Genomic DNA, 18902 nt, shown 5'->3' with positions numbered 1-18902 from the left:
ATGTAGAATTATACAACACAAGAAGGCCATTAAGGTCTTGATCAATGTGTTTCTTTGATGTATCAACTTCTGTATCAGTACAATATACAGATCTGGCCATATATTAGGAAGTATATAGAAACCATATATAGTAAGAGGTTGATCTCTTCTAAATGGTGGAGTTGTGGAAAATCACATTGCACCCACTTTCCTTGTTGTAGCCAACCTCTCAAGTGTTAAATTCATATACTCTTCAAATTCCATACCATTGTTTCTCGCTTCCAATACCCATGTTATTGATCTAAACATGTTGGAAACTTGCTTATAAGCAGTATCGTCCCATATACTAGGACTCGTTGTAATGTCGTAGTTTGCAGCATTCTTTGCTGATTTCGCATCAACAAACACAACAATACCAGTTTGATACTTTGAAGAGCCCCTATCTAAGATCTTAGCATACTCAACCTCCCCAAAGACTTCAAAGCATTCTTTGAGAATTTCATCAGTAAACAATGCTGATATCTGTTCTTTAAACCTCCATTGTACTTGAACTGTCCTATTGGCCTGGTCTACGCCTACCTCATCGAATGGTCGGTTAGCCTGGGATACCTTACTCTGGTAGTTTCTCTCATACTGTACACGTATCTCAGCTCCTTCTTTCCTTAGTTTCTCGAGATTCAGGGCGTATTGGTTCTCCGAAAGTGCAACGTCTCTCTTGCCCCATTTCCGCTTACGTTCAGCTTCCTCTAACTCTTGCTTCATCTTCAACCTTTCAGCGCCCAGCTTCTCGGCATTCTCACGCTCTCTCTGTCTAGCAAGGAGCCACTGGTCATACGACTTCCTAAGTGCATCGTCCTTGAGTATCTCAAGGGCCAATGAAAGTTGATGGAACCTCGTCTGGGCATCGCTGGACTTATTCTTATCAGGATGGTATAACAATGCCTGTTTTCTATAGGCTCTTCGTATAACAGACAGCGAAGAGTCACTGGGTATATCGAGAAGATTGTAGATGTCTACTCCACCAGACCTGAGCTCTTCCAATTCTTTAGACATTTGGATCTGATGTTCTGTTGATGTTTCATTGGTAATGTGATGATGGTGCCCTCTGTTTTCGCCTACATTTTTTTGGAGAGTGTACGATTTCTCTACGATTATAATCGATAATTATAAAACTGAATAGTGTTCAATGATCCAGTGTTAACTGTACGACAGAGATCACCTGGTATAAATATTGTTACCTCTCCAATGTGTACCTCTGAGCAAATTCTGGTGTGTCTGGTTAAATATGTTAATTACATCGTATATGAAGGATAATATGGGACTATGAGCCACTCATCAAAGCTTTACAAAGATCTTCATTTTGTAGAGTGATGCCCCCACAATCGCTAAGAAGGCACTGTAAAGCACAAGAACGATGATGCTGACACTGTTAGAGCAGTCCAGAGTGTTCAACGACATGTTTGTCAACCCGGTTGTGACATTGGCCAGCAAAAACATAACCATACCGTTGGAATTGATAGCATCTAGTGAGATTGGAATACGTGACTCGTACGAGAGCCACTCTGGTGACATGTACTTGTCGATGATTGCATAGCATAGCAAGAAGCCTGTGTTGTACGCGGACACCCATAGGACGTATGGAAGGTTAGCAAGACGTCTTGAGACGCTGTAGTAGTGGTTGTTCTGAACAAACTTGAACAGGACAAAGTACGTCAGGAACCAGGTAATCAGCCCAGCTATTGGAGATACAGATGTGAAACGGCTCCCTGTGTATTTTACCTCCCTTGAAGGCCTGAACAGGTTATTCTTTGTTCTCTGAGATGGTAGGACGTAGAACCCAGTTGATTGACCAGCAAGATAAATAGCCAAATAGCCAAGCAGTGAGAAGACACCTTCCCTGTTGGAGCTTAGTAGATCTGTTCTTGGGGCTAGCAAGAGATATGAGAGGAAGCCTTCCTTTTTGCATATGAAGTACTCATAGACCAGTGAAATGGCTATGGAAACAACTGCACGTGGTATATAGGAGAACAGTGGGCTTAAAAGGATCGATAATGGTCCTACAAGAACCAGAGTAATGAAGAAGTTCCAGTGAACACCGTATTCGGTAACGTGTTCCTGGTATTCGAGGTTCTTCACAAGCACCAGTCTCAGCAGCCCTAGCACCAATGGTGTCATTGTACTTCTTAAACTCTTATAGAGCTTGGTGAAGTATCCACTCCCACTGTTCGTCTCCTCAAGTATAATGCTTCTTGACGAAACAATGCCCATGGAAAAGACAAATGATCCAACACCAAGGTCCATCAGCGAAGTTCCCCAGGTTTCAACTTTGGCGAATCTACGAGGGAACACCGGGAAATCCACAGCCAAGATCGCCAAAGCTGTAATGATCATCATTGAACCACGATATGCGGTGATGAAGGGCTTCTTTGGAAGGAATGCTGTGGCTGGAGCCGACGCTGAACCCTTTGTAAGCTTAGTGCGCTGGCGGTGGTTGTGCTTCGAAGTGAGGCTCACCAGAACAGCGGGAGTGACTATAGCAACAGCCAATGTCAACGGTGAAGAGGCATATATCGTGATTGACAGCAGAAGCCCGATCCAGTTCAACAAGAAGTCCACCGTTACACTCAGAGAGCTCCATTTCTGCCCTTCAGAGAACAGTGATGAGTTCCTGTTGATCAAACACCATGACACGTATCCCACAAGCGCAATCGCTGTCACAGCATTGATCTCGCCAATTGACCCGCCACTTAGGCCAGAAACAAACTCCTCCTTACGGTCCTTCAGTGTTCTGCTGACAGTTTGTGAGATTCCAATGCTTTTGTCTATCACTCTCGCCATCTTCGTTCAGCTGGAATACGTGTTGTCTCTGCTGTTGAAGGGACAGGGCAGGCAGTTGGAGGCGAGCGAATAAAAATCAGAATAATACCCAAAAAAGCTTGTGATTTGCTCAACTCAACAACTTTCAAAGGGGAGTCTTGGACTGTAAACCATCGAAATAACTGCAGAATGTCCTCTAGAACACGTGAAGGAGTGCCTCGTCATGAAGATCCTGACGTTAAGAAGCAATTGTTTCTTTACAACAACTTCTCTGCTACGCTATGGGTTGTTGTACTCGGAAACACCATCTTTCTCTCTTTGCTCTTGGGCCAACCATTTCTTTTTGAGAAGTCTAGAAACATACTTGTCGGTATTCAGACATTGGCTCTTTACGAGATCTATAACTCCTATGTCGGTAATGTGAGATCTCCAGTGATGACGACGTTGATGCAAGTGTCGTCAAGATTGCTCATCGTCTGGGGTATCTTTGTCGTGCTGCCAAACTCGCCAGCCAATGTCCACTGGGCTTACATCACCTTGAACGTTGCCTGGTCTATCACGGAGATTGTTAGATACTTCTACTACGCGCAGGTGTTGGTTAGCAACGGTGAGGCCCCTTATGTCTTAACATGGTTGAGATACAACTTGTTCTTCGTGCTGTACCCGCTGGGTGTCGGCAGTGAGCTGACCATCATCTATAAGTCTTTGGACGAAGCTGCCTCTCAAGTGGGTGCTTGGTACAAGTACTTCCTCATCATTTGCATGCTCACATACATCCCTGGGTTCCCAGTGCTCTTTGGACACATGTTGAAGCAGAGAAAGAAGGTCATGAAGGCGCTGAACGGTGATTCCAAGAAGCAAAAGTGATCCACCAGTGACTCAATATGGCAGTATATAAACCATTGACATGGCTTTGGATACCATGTATATCGTATTGGTAAAACAGAGCACAATATATACACATTGGCACTAATCGTGTCTGTAAATGGCAATTGCCTAATTGGGATATTTTCGCCCTTTTTCGTACTTTTTCGCACTTCTTTTTTTTTCGTCACAAATGCGCTTTTCCTCGGTGCATTTTGGATGAAAAAAGTTGTTTGATCAACGAAGTGTGCTTCAACAACGCTTTGCTGGAAAGGAAGACACATCGGTTTCCGACGTAACAAAAGATGAGTTTCACACGTCCACTTGCCAGATCACTGGTGGCACAACTTCGTGCCCCAAGCTTTGCCGTTCAAAAGGTTTCCCCTGTTGTTCCTTTCATGATGGCCTCAAGAGCTTTCAGTACACACCTCCCATTATTCCAACAGCAGAAGCCACAGGATGGAGCTGTTCCAGATCTCACGCCGCTCAAGCTCGAAGGCGATCTCTATGCTGTCGTCAAAGTCCACAACAACCCATTCCTCGTCACCAAGGGGGATAAGATGGTGCTGCCATTCAACCTGAAGACCGCTGAGGTTGGAGATGTCCTGAACTTCCACAACGTCACCACCATTGGCTCCCGTAACTACACCTTCGTCGATGAGCCGATAAGCCCAGAGCTATTCACCATCAAGGCAACTGTGCTGGAGAAGACCAAGCTGCCAATGAGAGTGACGGAGAAGACAAAGAGAAGACAGAGAATCGTGAAACATGCCATCTCTAAACCACACAGAACGATACTAAGAGTCACAGAGCTGAAACTCAACTGAGCCTCCTCCCGCCCCCATAATGGCAGATGTGTAAATAGCTTACAAATGTACATAAATAGAGAGCTTTGTTCGATGCTGGATGGAGCAACCGCCTCCATATGGTTCATCAACTAGTAGTAGCACTAGCAGTATCCATCGGTTCACACACCGCGGCCTTGCCGCCGGTGGCTGAAATCAAAACAATAACAATAGCACGAGTATCCAGGCTGGTTTGACTGGGCCAAGCGGGTGGAAATGTCGTCTAAAAACGGTTATGAAGAGGCTTCACAGCGTGGAACGGATGCACTGCCGGAACTGCTGGTCAACGCAGTGCCTCTGTTGGGTGAAAGCGTACGGTCGCTGAAAGGCTCTGAAAGCGTTGCATATTTACCAGCTCAACAGGTTAGGAAGCTGTCATCGTCAAGCGTCAAATCCGCTGAGGATTCACACAGGCACAATATAACGGCGAATAGAACGTCCAATAGTGAAGGTGATGCCAGCAGCAAGTTCTCGTTTGAGGAGCAGTCGTATCCTTCATCGCCGGCGCCGTTGAAGCTGTCGTCTGTGTGTGACGGGGATCAAAGCCTCAGAGATACCACACAGGGCAGTGTATCGTTCCATACAGCGCACTCTGAATCAGTAGGGAGCGTCTACACCGATCAGTCGACGCCTTCGAAGGTGTCTTTGAAGAAAACATCGCCAAAGATCCCCTTGAAGATCGAGACTGCCCTGTATACATCAACTCCTTCAAAATCGCCTGGGGATCAGTTAGCAGTGAACAGCTCAAAGGAGTTCAGTTTCCTCAACACAAGTGCTGCTGCTCCGAATGAGAGTCCTTTGAACTCGCTCACACAGTCAAAGACCAAGACATTACCGAGAAATCCTCCTCACAGTCGCCAGGTATCGGTGTCATGGGACGTTCAAACACCAGAAGAGTGGACTTTGGAACGCATCATATACTGGTTAGGACTAAACCAGTTCAACGACACATGGGCTGTCATGGTCAAAAAGCACATGCTTGTTGGCTCAGAGTTCTTGAGCCTGACCAACTATCAAAAGTTGAGTGCTTACAAGAGCGAACTGGACACGTCCAATGATTCAACGCAATCGAGGTTCATCCATGTCCTGAGGAAGACGCTGGATAGGTCAACATCAGTGACAAACACTATCTCTCCTCTGGAAACATCAAGCGTGTCTTCCATAGATAACATGGACTCAAGTCCACCGTCATCGCCCAAACTGCCACACAGAAGGTCCTCTTCTGAGACTGCTGCTGTGACTGAGAAACTGGTGCCGACTCAATCAGCCCCAACGTTTAAAGACTCTTCGCCGTCTTCTGAAAGTTCAAGACCACCGTCTATTCAACAAGGCCGTGTCGGGAAGAATATAGCAAAGCAAAGACCACTATCCACTACAGACGAGTCCACAGGGAATATGTGGGTGACCTCACCGGTGTCACCAGTCGTTAGCCACGGGTTGTTTAGAAGACATAAAAAGTCGAGCTCCTCTGAAAGCTCGCTGTTTACGTCTTTGTTCAATGGCAGTTCTTCTAACCTCACAGGTATTTCTGAGGACCGGAAAAGGGATAAAGATGCTAAACCGTCAACCTTCAGTAAATTCAACCTCAGAGGGAAACAGAGAAGTCGTGATTTATCAAGAGAGAAGGAATCTTCATCTCCTGTGAGCCCTGCAACTTCCTCATTTGAGAAAGTGAAAGGGAGAAAATCTGACACATCTAAAAGCTCTTCTGATGGTTCCAAGGAGAGGATCTCTGCTCTCCCTCAATTTGTCCTTGATCGTAAATTCCAACCTGTGGCGAAACAGAAGAACTCTGATCAATACGTACTGGTTACGATGGACAATATAAACTTCAAAGCTGTGAACGTTGGACAGTGTGATACAAGGGAGGGCTTCAGAAAACTACTATGTGATGTCTTGGAACTCAAATCTCTTGAATTTACTGTGCATCTGACTGATTTTGGATGCTCCATAGGCGAAAGTCTTGATGAGGATGCACTGGACCATATTGTATCCTCCAGGTACATACCTTGCACAGGGAAGTTCTTTATAACTTCTGCAGATACCCTTTCAACAATCACAAGCTCATCAATTGGAAGCGTGTCTGATCTGAATTCCTTCGAGAGCAAAGAAGATAAATTATACCCAAATACTCCACAACATTACTACGATGCGGTTCAGAAATCACCAAACACTGACTACTGGAACTTTAAGGAAAGCTTGCCAAAGAATGCCGTTGCATCTGGACCAGAGAAACCTACAAATGAACCATTGAAGCCAGCAAAACGACTTGAACCTGTTCAACCAAAGCCAATGAGACCGTCAGCTGTCAAGCAAACAGCCAGAATTCCAACTCTAACAAATGACAGTGGAAGCTCTTTCAGAATCGTCAGACCGGCGAATAGAGGAGAGATCAACTTTGACAAGAGAAGAGAATCACCGTTTGTTGCCAAAAGGGTGGCTCCTCCTCCTCCTCAAAGGCCTGGTATGAATGGTTCTGCCAACTCAAGTTCCGGTTCTGTTACTCGACTGGAACCATTGAAAGAATCTATCAGCGGAGAAAGTACATTTATCTCGACCTATACACCAGGATCGAGTAACACGCTTATACCGCAACCGTATAAAGGTGGTGGGTCTGTTTCACCAATATCGAGAAAGGCCCTCCACACTATATTGAACAACGATGAAGAGAGGGTCAAACGCTCCCTGACACGAACACACTCAACGCGTTCAATTCGGACGGTTGATAAATTCAAAGAAAACATCATCTCATTTGATGATGCTCCTGAATTGGACGATACGGAAAATGATGACTCTGATGATGATGATTTTTGGGCAAAAGCACCATCCCAGAAGTCCAGTACCAACGACGAGTCGATTGCAGAGATGGTTGTCAGACCGCCAGCAGAAGTGTTGTATGACAACATCGAGAAGTTCTTTCCCAACACAGATCTCGATCAACCTGTGTTAGAACTACCATCTGTACCATCATCGCCTTCTAATGTCATTAATCCACCAAAGGCAAAACCAATCAGAAAGGTGGTGAGTAGTATTGACGAGGACTTTGAGAAGTTGCATAAACCACAGAGAATGAAAACCATTCGTGCTGTTGCAAAGGAAGCAGGAGAAGCACGTAAGAGAGAAAACTTAACGAGACAGAATACCCAGCCAGGATTGGTTAGACGACAGAGCACGAAGATGTGGGGTCGTAAAGTTGTGGAGGTTAGACCTAACCGCAAGCAAGAGATGGCCCGTTTAAAACGTGATAATGATGCTGAAATCAAAGAATTCTCTTGGGTAAAAGGTGATTTGATTGGGAAGGGAACGTTTGGCAATGTGTTCTTAGCACTTAATGTAACGACTGGTGAAATGATTGCTGTGAAACAAGTTCACATCCCACGCAAGACAACGAGCGAGTCAGCACGTATCAAAGACGTTATTGATGCCCTTCAATCTGAAGTGGACACATTGAAGGATCTCGACCATTTGAACATCGTACAGTATCTTGGGTTTGAAAAAACTGAAAAGGACTATAACTTGTTCCTCGAATATGTTGCGGGAGGATCTGTTGCATCATGTTTGAGACTCTATGGGAAATTCGAGGAGCCACTTATTCAGTTCCTTACTGCTCAGGTTGTTGCTGGACTGGCTTATCTCCACTCCAGAGGAATCTTGCATCGTGATATGAAAGCAGATAACTTATTGCTGGATCTTGACGGTGTTTGTAAGATCTCCGATTTTGGCATCTCAAAGAAATCTAACGATATCTATGCCAATGATGCTGGAATGTCAATGCAAGGTACCATCTTTTGGATGGCACCAGAAGTTGTCAATAGTGCAGGGGCAGGTTATAGTGCAAAGGTTGATATATGGTCTCTTGGATGTGTTGTTTTGGAAATGTTTGCAGGACGTCGTCCATGGTCAAACTTGGAGGCCATACCGGCTATGCTGAAGATTGGTAAATCCAAGGCTGCACCTCCTATTCCTGAAGATACGTTGCCTTTGGTCTCCATGGTTGGAAGGCATTTCCTGGATCAATGTTTTGCCGTGGATGCCTCTCAAAGACCAACAGCTCAGCAGCTTCTGGTGGATAAGTTCTGTGGAGTAGACCCTACATTCTCCTTCTCCGACACGAGGTTATCGAGGCTCATCAAGGCTAACGAGAAGAAGTTCCAAATGTGAGGCCTTATTACAATACATGAAAACTAGAAAAATATTAAACAGTTCATCAATTCATTATTTAATAGAGCACTGGGTCTGCGTATCACTCGACGAGTCGCCCACATTGTCCGAGATCGAGTTCGCTCGAGATGAAATCAGTGCTTGTAATTCTTCCTCCAGTTCCAATAGTCTCAGCTCAGTGTATGTTTGTAGTTTATCAAACAACATATATGTGAGGTAACTTGGCTCATCAATGGGATAACGTAAAGGTGAATTGTCTGATATCCAAAAGTCCGGCTTGTCGGCTCCTACAACCTGTGCTTCTGTATCGTCAAAGCTCTGTATCAGAGAGTTCCAATCATCGAATGTGTACTTCTTCTTAGGAGAGTCTCTTGCCTCACGCATCAATTTACCAAGTGTTTTAACAAGTGTGTTTGTCTGTGCAATTTTTCTTTTCCTGTACTTGGCTTGTTGAATGATTTCGTCGACACTTCTTGTCTCGTTGTCATTATCATCATCACTCTCTTCATCGTCGAAATCCTCTTCATCCCCTGGGAATGAAATGGTATTTTGGACAGTCGGCTTTGTCTTCCTGAATAAGAACCTTATCAGCCGGGATGAAGCACTCATCATTGCCCAATGGTACAGAGTATCACCAACACTGGAGATCAATGCCGTCATCATTGGAACAGCCAGTAATGCCCACAATATAAAGAAGCATCTTCCTGCTGCACTTTTTGGTGTATAATCACCGTATCCAATAGTCATCAAGGAAAGTAAAGTAAAGTAAACGGCATTGAAGTATGACCATTTCTCTGTAAAGTAGAACACCATTGCTCCGAGCAGCCAAAAGATCGCAAAGACTATCAGTGATCCTAGAGAGCTGATATTTCTCTTGTATTTCCTGGATCTTCGCCTTATTGAACGCATCAAATCGAATGCTTCTTCAGGTTCCATCGTGAGATGTTCCTTTTGCACTTTTTGTAATAACTTAGCTCTTCTCTCTTCAATGGCATTCCAAAACATCACTGGAGATGCTGACTGGACCACAATGGTACGTATCATTGCAATGATCAACCCCAATATGATAAGGCCAGTTAAAGAATACACCAATGCCAGTGCCTTGCCAACTGTAGTTGTTGGTACGTTGTCACCGAATCCAAGGGTCAACACCGACACGACGCAAAAGTACATTGCGTTACCATAACTGATCGACATCAGCTTGTTAAACAACGCAGCCCCCCATACAAACCATATGGCAAGCAGGAAAGTGTAGACGACTAGTGCTCTCTCTGACCTATCAAGGTTGAAATCTGGTGGATACTTGCTTAAGAAGTAACCCAGAAAGTTGACCATACAAGTGAAAGAGCACAGGAAGTACAATATACAAGTCAATACTGCAAACCAAAACCCTTCAGTTTTGTAGTAATGATCATCATGGTAATAATGCCTCTGTGCAACAACCAGCGCACTCAGTAATATGATACTGGCGATGAAGAAGAACGTGATCGACAACGGTTGAGAGACCTTGTACTGGATTCTCTTTCCAAAGTTCATGATTAGAAAGAGGTTGGCCAATGACCCAGAAGCAAGGGATACCGAGTTCAACACGTACACCATCACCTCATCTTGTTGGTACAGGCCGTCAGCGGAACCTCTCCAGTGCGTCACCAGCGCTGCTATACTGAGCATGTTGGACAACGGTGCAACACAAGCAGTCACTATGGGTAGGTATGTCCATATGAGGAACCATACAACAAAGCTTCCTGAGCCAACTTTGACATTTATATTACTAACTTTCGACCTCTTCAGAAGATGCCCGGGTATATCAAGATACCTCTGTACAAGCTGCTGCTCCTGTTTGATCCGTGAGGTTTCTGGACCTTCATTCATGACCAGCAGATCGAACTGTCTCACGTTACCACGGGTTCGCAACTTATACCGTCGAGTCCCTGTAAGTTGTTGATGCCTTCTCTCAAAGTCTCCCTCCATGGCAATATTTTTACACCGCTGATCCTTTTTGGCCTAGTCCCAAACGCACTGACCTGGTCAAGACTACCTGTTCTTCACGGTACTAAAGTCCTAAGCCTAGGCCGGATGTTTGTTTTTCTGTTGCTCTGGAGAGCGCGGGGGGAGTTTGCCTTCTTTGTTAAGTTTTCTCTCGGATTATCCTGCCTCATCTCGCATCACATCGGGTACTTTTATTGTTTTCCATTGCAGTTATTAGTTTTCTTAACTATACATTTAGTTTTGTCGTTAACTGCTGTTCCTTTAGGGTTTCCTTCTACGTACTCCGAGCGTCTTCCTTCTCTTGGGAGCCTGTGCGGGTAGATTGAGACTCTTTGAAGTTGGGGCCAGCACTGGTGGTGCGTTGTCTGGGATTGGATATTCGGGCATGCCAATCCTTGACACAGCTCTCTTTGTCACAATTCTCGGGTAACCGTAACGACCAAGTTTGAAGTCACTTGGTACTTTAGGGCCTTTGCCACCAGCATAGCTTATTCTGTTTTCGATTGAAGGTGCCTTGTCAATTGTCTGTATCTTGTTGTAATAACGGTCCTGGGGAGTAACCACCGGGTGTAGAGAGAGATACTTCTGAACATGACTTTCACAGGATTCAACCACGGTGCCAATCTGCCTGGCTAATTTCTCAAGCTTCTCAGTTGTGGATAACGAGATTTGCCTCTGTGTTGCGATCCCTGTATTGTCAGTAAGTCTCTTGACTAGGACCGACGTCTCAGAGGCTGATGTGACGTACAACAACTGTTGTGCCCTCGTCATGGCCACATACAGGACCCGTCTCTCTTCACAGACCTTTTTCACTGGCGACTCAACAAGAGGGTCAATGTGTGATGAAGGAAACTTGCCTTGTGTCAGACCCGCAACAAACACAACCTTCCATTCTAGGCCCTTTGCAGAATGAATGGTGGAGATTGAAACCTTTCTGGATGGTTCATTGGTCTTCTTCCTGTCGTCATCATCCATCTCTTCCGGTGAGTATATATCTATGGAATTGAGGAAATGTTCCAAGAGAGTCAGCTCCTCCACTTCTTGATCAATATCATCAGGTTCGAATATTTCCAGGTATTTTCTAACCTCTGAAAGATTGTTGCGCTTCTCCTCATCATCTGTAACCAATTTTTGTATGGCTTGTTGTTGGGATACACGGTCAAACAATCTAAGAAGAGAACTCCTATCTGATAGCTCCCTATTGTAAATTTTTTGGCAATCTCTGATTTCTTCATAAAGCTCTTTACAGGTATTAATCACTTTAGTTTGTAGTTTTTCCAGTCTCAGATTACCACATGATATATCTTGAAGTATCCTCAGTGGTTCATTAGTCCCATGCAGCTCATCAATCAACTTGCCAATCTTCTTAACACTCATAAGACCAATGCCTGTGTGGGAACCAAGAACTCTGAGGAGTGCACAACTATCGTGCGGTCGAACAACAACTCTCAATCTGTCAACCAACAAGCTGATCTCTTTTCTTTCCCAAAAAGCACGACCCTTGACTATTGAGTATTTGATTCGACAGTTGTTCAACTCTTTTTCTATTATTCGTGTCATATAGTTTGAGCGGACTAAGATACAAATATCATTCTCGTCAACAAGCTTCATCGAAATCACATGCTCCACTTCCTTAGCGATAAACTTTGCTTCTAAGAAATCGTTAGCAAAATTCCTATAAACAATCTTGAAACTGTCTTTGTACTGAGACCTCAACAACTTTGAATCACGATCCTGTTGGTCCTTCATGATGAGTTCAGATGCATCCAACACATCTTGTGTAGAGCGATAGTTTTCCCTCAGGTATACAGCAGTACAACTTGGGTACATCTTCTTCATGAATTCAAAGTTTTCAGATACAGCACCACGGAATGCGTATATGCTTTGATCTGGATCGCCCACCACTGTGATGTTATCACGGAATGCTTCATTTTGATGTGAAAACTCATTGATGAGTTCGAGTTGGATATGGTTTGTGTCTTGGAACTCATCAACCAGTACGTGCTTAATACCAAAAAGGCATTTCCTCTTTCTGAGGAGCTTTAGAGAGAGAAGTAAGATATCGTCAAAGTCCAACATCGATTGACGTTTCATACGCTTATCGTATTCTTCATAAACCGTCAACAAGTCCTTGTCATGCTTATCACTCTCCATATATGCTTTGATATCTAAAGCCTTAGATTTAAGATGTGAAATGGCTCTCTTAATCTTAGACTTTGACAGTCTCCCTTGATCATCCCGTATCACATCATCGGCCTTTTCAGGCAGTTCTAGTCCAGGTAGATTACCTATCAAAGCATCAACTATATCGTCAACGTCCTTATTACTTGCCACGGTAAACCTTGGATCTAGGTCCATATCACCCGAATACTTTCGAAGTAGCCTTATACAGATACTGTGAAATGTCCCCATCCTCAATTTCGAAACGTCAATTTGTGATCCCTCAAGCAATAACGCCAGCCTTTCTTTCATCTCCTGAGCTGCCTTTCTCGTGAAAGTGGTTACAATTAGCTGATGCGGTTGAACATTCTGGGTCAATAGAAGATGAGCCACTCTTGATGTGAGAAGTTTGGTCTTTCCTGTGATCGTTACGTTGTTAGTCAACATCGCTTGTTGTTTAGGAGAATACACTAACCTGTTCCCGGTCCAGCAATCACCTGTAACTGACCATTCAAAGGTGCAGTAACAGCGAGTCGTTGTTCCTCGTTCAGACCTCTCAAGTGTTCCATCTGATTTGTATGCGAAGATGGTGTTGTTGTTGTTTGTTTACTTTTTGTTTGTTTACTTTTTGTTTGTTTACGTTTTTTTCCTTGATTACATATCACGTATACAATCCCTACTACCTTCTTCAGCTAATAAGTAAAATATCTATCAATGACGTCTTCCTCTTCAGGAACTTCAAAGAGCTTCAAGGAGTTCTTGTAAGCATGTTCTGCGATGGTTTCCACGGATTCGCCTTTGATCTTGGAGACAATCTCAACAACTTGGCCGATGTGGACTGGCTCATTACGGCCTTTGATGAGTGGACTGGCAAATTCGCCAACAAGTGCCTCATGTGCTGGGTCATACTTGGAGTAGTGCTCCTTCTTGATCAACGGGAAAGGTAGCAGTGGGTCCATTTGCATGCCCGAACTAACGCTCTGTGCCTTCAAGTTCACCGAAGAAGTTTGGTTTGTGATGATCTTTGGATATGCTGCATTTGGATACTTTGTCAGGTATTGATACCCGGCGTGTGTTCTCTTAATCTCGCACCATGGTGCATCTGTCTCCACTATCAGCTTGTCAAGAGGGATCTGCTTAACAACTTCCAAATTCTCCTCTGTCTTCAAAGAGCATCCGTTCACACCAATGTAAAATCCCAAGAGTAACAGTTTCTGTAATTCCTCAGCGGTGCCTGTGAAGCTGTGAACAACACCACCCTTTGGAAGCTTTGACAGATACGGCTTGATGATACTGATGAAATCTTCATTGGCTGCTCTCATATGGAGGAACAACGGTAAGCCAACCTCCACAGCAATGTCAAGCTGTTTCTTGAAGTATAATCTCTGGGTTTCTGCATCAGTGTAATGCAGTCTGTCATAATCCAACCCAATTTCACCAAATGCTTTGACAAGTCCAGATCTCTTGCCAGCCAATGCAAGCTCTTTCAATTCATCCAAGTACACCTTTTCATCAACTGACGGAATTTCACCAACAGTACAGGGATGACAACCAACAGTGGTGAACGCATACTCCGGATAGCTGGCTGCAATCTCTAGAGTTCTTCTGCTCTCGTCCAATGAGCTACCAGTAAGAAGTAATCTTCTAACGTTGAATGTCTTTGCTCTGAGAACAACGTCTTCAATATCAGAATTGTGCACTTGACGGCCATGGTATTCACCATGGAACATGGGATCCGTGAAATTGACACCAATATCGAAATAGTTCGGCATCTTAACTCTACTGAACAACCTTCTTGTGATCAACGACGACACTTTGAATACGATCGTTCTTATCGAAATGGGAGGATCCTTGAATTCCAATGTGTGATACCAAATTATGGGAGGGTGGGGGCCAAAATACAACTTCAGCCTAACTTCCACTCAAAGCTGCTTTTTAAGGAGGATTCCGGGTGGTTCCTATGCCTTGGACAAGTCCGGGAAAGGTGAAAATGCCAATAGGTGGGAGGAGCTGTCGGTGCCTAAATGTGGAGATGTGCAACCTTCGATATTTACTATTCTACAGGGTCAGTGTACGCCTTTTATGTGATTAGAAGAAGCCTTTTGATTATGTGTGTGTATTTAACTGTTTGCTTACCTCTATTGATGAGACTTGATGTAGCTGGCCATGTTTATTAGCCTATTCTGTTCGTCATCGTCCCAGTCTAATTCATGACTTGTCGATCTCATGAGCCCTGGACCTTGGACGTCTTCATCATCGCTATCGCTGGAGGAATCGTCGTCGTCGTATCCAGAATGCGATGGAGGTGGACCACGCTCATCGGTTGGAGATATCAGATCGTGGTATAGTGGGTGGTTCTTCTTCTGATACGATTGGCCATCGTCATTAGGATCCTCATAATCGTCATCGTCATCCATTGACATGTACTGACTTGCTGGATGATAGCCCTGATGAGAAACATCATCCTCTTCATCGTCTTCATCTGAGGATCCAAACTTATCCGGTAAATCGTTGGTCATCTGCTGAGACATATATCTTGAGAATTGGTCCCCCTGAGTATCTTCCTCGTCCTCTTCTTCGTTATCACCGGCATCGTTTTGTGATGCCAGGCCAGCAATATCATGATCAATGGATGGATCTAATTCAAATCCTTTCTTCTCATCATCGTCTTCTTCCTCTGCTTCACCTCCGAGAAGAGCGTTGTATTTCTCTCTGGTCTCAACAAGCGTTTCAGTGACATATACTGTCCACTCTGGTGCAGACACAGCATCCAACACAACTTGATGGATAGAGCTTGGTAAGTACAATGCAGTGAATTTGACAACTTCTTCTGCAATGAGCGTAAGATGACCCATGTAGCCCAGTCTTAATCCGTGCTCTTTTTCATATTTGTCACAGTTCTCTTGGCCATCAATAATCAGTTTGGTGATTTGACCTCTTCCAAACAAGTCAATTGCAAGATATTTATTATAACCAATCTCCATGGATCCGTTCAAGATTTGTTGAACGATATCAAAGACCACATTATGCAAAAAGTTGTTCCATGGGAAACGGAAAAACATGTTCAAGATCAACAAGATCACCTTGTTGTCTGCAAGAGAAATTTTGAGTTGATCACCAGCAACTGGATCTTCACGTAGATTTGCTTCGTTTTCATCGTATCTAAAGGCATCGGCAGTTTCTTCATTTGAATCTGATTCTGACTCTAAGTTTGTTTTCGAGACTTTTGATTCATCATCAAGTTCAGTGTCTGTCTCTATTTCAGACTCCTCAGTTTCTAGCTTAATTTGATCATCACTATTTGATTTATCTTTCGAATCGTCATTAGATGCAATGCTCAACCTTTTGATTTCTCTGGACATTTCATGATCAAAGGCATCATCGTTATCACTTGGATTTTGAGACTCCTGTGGTTTCTGTTCTCTTTCTAATGCGATGATTCTCTCCCTTTCAATGTCTCTTTCTCTGACTATATCTTCACCGGATTCGTCGTTCAGGAGCCCCATATTAGAGCAGTGCAAGAGTTCAGCAATCAATTCACAAATCTTAAATCTTTCAAATCCCAAAGGTTCAATTGTGCCGAATGGAGTTTCCATCTGATCTAGTTTCGTCTCTTCAAGCAACTTGGTAAATTTTGGTATGTTTCTCGAGAAAACTTTGATCAAATGTCCCAGATATATAGGATCTCTTGAAGTTGGAGGGTGGGATTCAATGGTGATGTACAGGACTGGTACAAAATCGTAGTCCGAATTATTCTTTCTGATAATCTCAATCATAATACCAACACCATTAGCGAGACTTGTTCCCCCGTGTAGCATCAATTCGCATAACCGTTCCATAACTTTTTCAGAAAGTAATTCTCTTGTAAGTTCATTTGGGCCAATTGTAGAGTTATCGGTATTTGAATTAGCACTGATAGTGACAAATGCCTTTATGAAGTCACCGGCAGCACTCTGTACGCTTGCGCCAATTTCAGGATCCAAAAACTCGACCAACTTAGGAATCAACTCCTGTTCTTTCAAGATTTCAATTATACCAGTTGGATTATCGGGCTTGTCAGTGCTAATAACTTTCAGCAGGAAATCCATGAGTGGAGGATTATCGATATGTCTTAGAAATCTATCCACTAGGTCATTCTGTTGTAATAGAAAGTTCAGCATTCCGTGTAGTTTCATATCAAGCAGGTGTTCGTTAATCTTCATGAAATAAGTGGATTCAATCATTGATAGAGGACATGGCTTATCTAAGAGGGTCCACAACTTCCTTAACAAATCATGATTGTCCATGAATGAGTCTGTTAATGACCAAACATCCAAGCTGAGGATCTCGGCAGAGACTTGTGCCCTTCTAGCGTGGATCTTTTCTGGTGTATCCACCGAATCCGCAGAGCTTGTAGTTGAACTTGTACCATCGTCATCCTCGTCGGCGCTGTCATCGTTACCGTTATCAGATCCACTTCCTTCTGCCTGTTGTTCTTGCTCTTGTTTTTCTCCAGATACTGCCTCCTCATCCTTCGCGTTGGCATTTTCCGTTATGACGTAGGTGACAAGTTGTTCAAGGACATCGTGATGTCTCAAGTACTCGATAAGTTTCAAATTCGAGCCAGCCAATTCCTCCAGGATATCTTGTTCGTCTAGTAGCTGGTCCAGGATCTCCAGGTTTGGCATTTGAGACTCTGATTCCTCGTCTTCTATTGTTTCATCCTCGTTATAACGGGAAGACGAAATGTCGTCTGCGTCCGACGTCTCGTCCGATGACTGTGTCGACGTAGAACCCTTCCTGTGCTGTTTGAACGCCTCTTGTTCCTCGTTCCCATCGCGCTTCTCCTGGCGGATGAACCCTTTCTCCAGAAGCTCATTGATGACAGACTTGTCATTGTAGCCGTTGCCAAACTTCCAAAAAGTGCCAGACATGTTTGGAAATCCTTCTTCAATTGCTTGATCAACAGGGACACCACGTTACTGCGTCAGCCAAGGTAGTTCACTCTTCCCCTTTATCTCCCTCGCTCTCTCACACACACACACACACAAAGGACAAGTACGGTGTTTTCGAGAGTGAAATGTGGCTCTCACAGGTCACCAGCAATAGGAAAGCAGAAAACAAACACAATCGCCAACAGGGAAAGGTCGGTTAGAAATGACAGGCAGCGGCGCTGTATATCACAAATGATGCCAAAATGAAGCGAATTACACCTCTTTTGTTCTCCTCTCAGGGACCGCTTATACACAAATCCCACTTATACCGGCAAGCTCGATCTTACTGTGTTGTGTGCTTCAGAATACCAATGTCGATGGTGGTTTTTCCAGCTTCCAAGATGGAAAACTTTTCCCTGTCCCTGCTGCTGCAAAGGGACAAAAACCGAAAAAAACTGAACTGGGGAAGGCTATTTTCAAAGCAGAGAGAAAATACCACTGAGAGAGCTTAAACAACCTGCCACTTTACTTCTCTCTTTATCTCTGCTCGTTGTAAGTATCAACGCAAAAAGGTGTAGCTTTTCGCCTTTTCCGTGTATTTTCAATTGTAAAATGAGGGTAAAAACCGAGCTCAATTGAAGAGATTCTTCGTTCTTTAAGCAAAGTTCGAGAGTGTCCGGCCTATGAGCGCTGGACGTTTTTACTGTGTGTGTGTTTTTTCTGTCCTTCTTCGTGCGTTGGACGTTGGAAAATTGTATGTGTGTAAGGGTGTTTTGTGTGCCCGTCCCGAACCTGGGTGGTTTTTTGTCCTGTAGGCACTCGTCACCCGCAGTACCAGGTGACGCTGGAATGAGTGCGATGTGAGTTGGCGATAGAGTATGATTGACGCATTTGATGGGCGTGGAAGCACGTATTGAGGTCTTTGTAGGGTAGGAGCGGACGGCTGTTGTGTTGGAGTGGTGAGGTGGCGGAACTGTGATTACACAGTGGTGTGTGGGTGTGTTGCATACATGCCCTCAGCTCTTTGCATAAGTCGTATAGAGCTAAAGCTCGCACGACTGGCTGCTGCTGCTGCTGCCACTACTACTACTACTACTACTACTACTACTACTACTACTACTACTACTACTACTACTACTACTACTACTACTACTACTACTACTACTACTACTAC

General features: G+C 44.1%; 9 protein-coding genes across 9 annotated transcripts; 3 read left to right on the top strand and 6 right to left on the bottom strand.

Moving 5' to 3' along the window:
* Nucleotide 1: 1 nt before the first annotated feature.
* Nucleotides 2-1059, bottom strand: CYBJADRAFT_168262 (U2-type spliceosomal complex subunit CWC23). Its single transcript, XM_020215291.1, has one exon. It carries the CDS (start codon nt 1030-1032, stop codon nt 172-174), a length of 861 nt encoding a protein of 286 aa, XP_020069759.1. The 5' UTR covers nt 1033-1059; the 3' UTR covers nt 2-171.
* Nucleotides 1060-1314: 255 nt separating this feature from the next.
* Nucleotides 1315-2817, bottom strand: GWT1 (glucosaminyl-phosphotidylinositol O-acyltransferase; the record flags this gene model as incomplete). The annotated part of the gene is made up of 1 exon (XM_020213738.1): nt 1315-2817. One exon carries the CDS (start codon nt 2815-2817, stop codon nt 1315-1317), a length of 1503 nt encoding a protein of 500 aa, XP_020069758.1.
* Nucleotides 2818-2985: 168 nt separating this feature from the next.
* Nucleotides 2986-3663, top strand: PHS1 (enoyl-CoA hydratase PHS1; the record flags this gene model as incomplete). Its single annotated transcript, XM_020212808.1, has 1 exon — nt 2986-3663. One exon carries the CDS (start codon nt 2986-2988, stop codon nt 3661-3663), a length of 678 nt encoding a protein of 225 aa, XP_020069757.1.
* A 247-nt stretch (nt 3664-3910) lies between these two features.
* MRPL49 (mitochondrial 54S ribosomal protein bL21m) lies at nt 3911-4550 on the top strand. Its single transcript, XM_020215290.1, has one exon. It carries the CDS (start codon nt 4059-4061, stop codon nt 4485-4487), a length of 429 nt encoding a protein of 142 aa, XP_020069756.1. The 5' UTR covers nt 3911-4058; the 3' UTR covers nt 4488-4550.
* Nucleotides 4551-4702: 152 nt separating this feature from the next.
* BCK1 (mitogen-activated protein kinase kinase kinase BCK1) lies at nt 4703-8882 on the top strand. Its single transcript, XM_020215289.1, has one exon. It carries the CDS (start codon nt 4722-4724, stop codon nt 8664-8666), a length of 3945 nt encoding a protein of 1314 aa, XP_020069755.1. The 5' UTR covers nt 4703-4721; the 3' UTR covers nt 8667-8882.
* TOK1 (Tok1p) lies at nt 8694-11093 on the bottom strand. Its single transcript, XM_020218052.1, has one exon. It carries the CDS (start codon nt 10635-10637, stop codon nt 8721-8723), a length of 1917 nt encoding a protein of 638 aa, XP_020069754.1. The 5' UTR covers nt 10638-11093; the 3' UTR covers nt 8694-8720.
* SRS2 (DNA helicase SRS2) lies at nt 10917-13384 on the bottom strand (the record flags this gene model as incomplete). The annotated part of the gene is made up of 2 exons (XM_020213737.1): nt 10917-13234; nt 13291-13384. The coding sequence occupies 2 exons, from the start codon at nt 13382-13384 to the stop codon at nt 10917-10919; spliced, it is 2412 nt and encodes an 803-aa protein (XP_020069753.1).
* A 55-nt stretch (nt 13385-13439) lies between these two features.
* Nucleotides 13440-14692, bottom strand: CYBJADRAFT_168256 (3'-5'-exodeoxyribonuclease). The gene has a single exon (XM_020215288.1). It carries the CDS (start codon nt 14585-14587, stop codon nt 13508-13510), a length of 1080 nt encoding a protein of 359 aa, XP_020069752.1. The 5' UTR covers nt 14588-14692; the 3' UTR covers nt 13440-13507.
* Nucleotides 14693-15277: 585 nt separating this feature from the next.
* SAP185 (Sap185p) lies at nt 15278-17464 on the bottom strand (the record flags this gene model as incomplete). The annotated part of the gene is made up of 2 exons (XM_020212121.1): nt 15278-16169; nt 16221-17464. Coding segments are annotated over 2 exons (2136 nt in total), but the record flags the coding sequence as incomplete, so codon positions are not given.
* Between the last annotated feature and the right edge of the window lie 1438 nt (nt 17465-18902).

This window comes from Cyberlindnera jadinii (assembly GCF_001661405.1).
Source record: "Cyberlindnera jadinii NRRL Y-1542 unplaced genomic scaffold CYBJAscaffold_9, whole genome shotgun sequence".
In the NCBI taxonomy this organism is placed as follows: domain Eukaryota; kingdom Fungi; phylum Ascomycota; class Saccharomycetes; order Phaffomycetales; family Wickerhamomycetaceae; genus Williopsis; species Williopsis jadinii.
This window is presented reverse-complemented; position numbering and strand designations above follow the sequence as displayed.